General features: G+C 62.5%; 1 protein-coding gene across 1 annotated transcript in view; it reads right to left on the reverse strand.

The window, feature by feature from the left end:
• Positions 1 to 1,032, reverse strand: part of LOC104397794 (collagen alpha-1(I) chain-like) — a gene marked incomplete at its 5' end in the record, with an annotated part of 12,576 nt that overhangs the window by 1,779 nt on the left and 9,765 nt on the right. The window contains 5 exons of the mRNA XM_010007802.1: positions 3 to 75; positions 220 to 273; positions 374 to 481; positions 588 to 641; positions 868 to 975. Of these exons, the coding sequence (XP_010006104.1) occupies positions 3 to 75; positions 220 to 273; positions 374 to 481; positions 588 to 641; positions 868 to 975 (397 nt within the window). The remainder of the gene's footprint in view (positions 1 to 2; positions 76 to 219; positions 274 to 373; positions 482 to 587; positions 642 to 867; positions 976 to 1,032) is intronic.

Raw genomic sequence — 1,032 nt, forward strand, 5'->3', positions numbered from 1 at the left:
GCCGGGAGGACCGATGGGGCCGGGCAGCCCATTGAGACCATCCTTGCCAGCAGCACCAGCAGAGCCAGGAGGACCCTGGAGGAGAGGAGAGAGGCTGAGCATGGACACCCCTGCCCAGACCGTCCCACCAGCCCCAACCCACATCCCCACGAGAAACCTGCTCCCCCCAGGATGCTCCAGCTGTGACTAGAGGTGGTGGGGCAACCACCAGGGACTTACTCTTGGACCAGCAGGACCAGAAGCACCAGAGGGACCTTGTTCACCAGGAGAGCCCTGTGCAAAGCAAGGAAGAAGAGAAGGCCCCATCAGCATCTTGCTCTGCTTCCAGGACATGGGGCAACACCCAGAGCCACCATCACCCCATGAGACTTACAGGAGGACCAGGTGGGCCTTGGAGACCAGAGAAGCCTCTGTGGCCCTTCATGCCTCTGTCACCTTGTTCACCAGTTTCACCTTTGTCACCACGGGGACCTTGTGGACCCTGGAGGAGGAGGGAGATGTGTTGAGAGGGGTCCAGGCCAATTGCTGCCCCCACACCCATGAGGACACAGAAGCTCCAAGGAGGATGGAGGAGAACATCAACTTACAGCAGGACCACGAGCACCAGCAGGACCAGGAGCGCCAGCGGGACCTTGGGGACCCTGGGACAGGAGAGAAGGGGACAGGTTAGAGCATCCACCACCATCTGCTGCCACCAGCTTGGGGCAGTGTCACCTGGAGAGGGGTGGGGGGACTCCAGGGGTGGGATCTGGGTCTGGAGCTGGACCCTGACCAGCCGTGGGTCAGTGGGATCATCAGTCCTTGCTACATCACTGGGTCCAGCCCAGGGTGACCCCCTGAGTGGGATAGGGGGGGGTCATCACTTACAGTCTCCCCACGATCTCCAGTCTTGCCAGCAGGACCGACAGGGCCGGGGGCACCAGGAGCACCGGGAGCACCAGGGGGACCAGCAGGGCCGGTCTCACCACGGTCACCCTGTGAGGAGGAGGAGGAGGATGAAGAGCAGAGGTGGGTGTTGGTCAGCACAGCCCC

Source organism: Chaetura pelagica, unplaced genomic scaffold (genome assembly GCF_000747805.2).
Source record: "Chaetura pelagica isolate M959 unplaced genomic scaffold, ChaPel_1.0 scaffold1412, whole genome shotgun sequence".
In the NCBI taxonomy this organism is placed as follows: Eukaryota; Metazoa; Chordata; class Aves; order Apodiformes; family Apodidae; genus Chaetura; species Chaetura pelagica.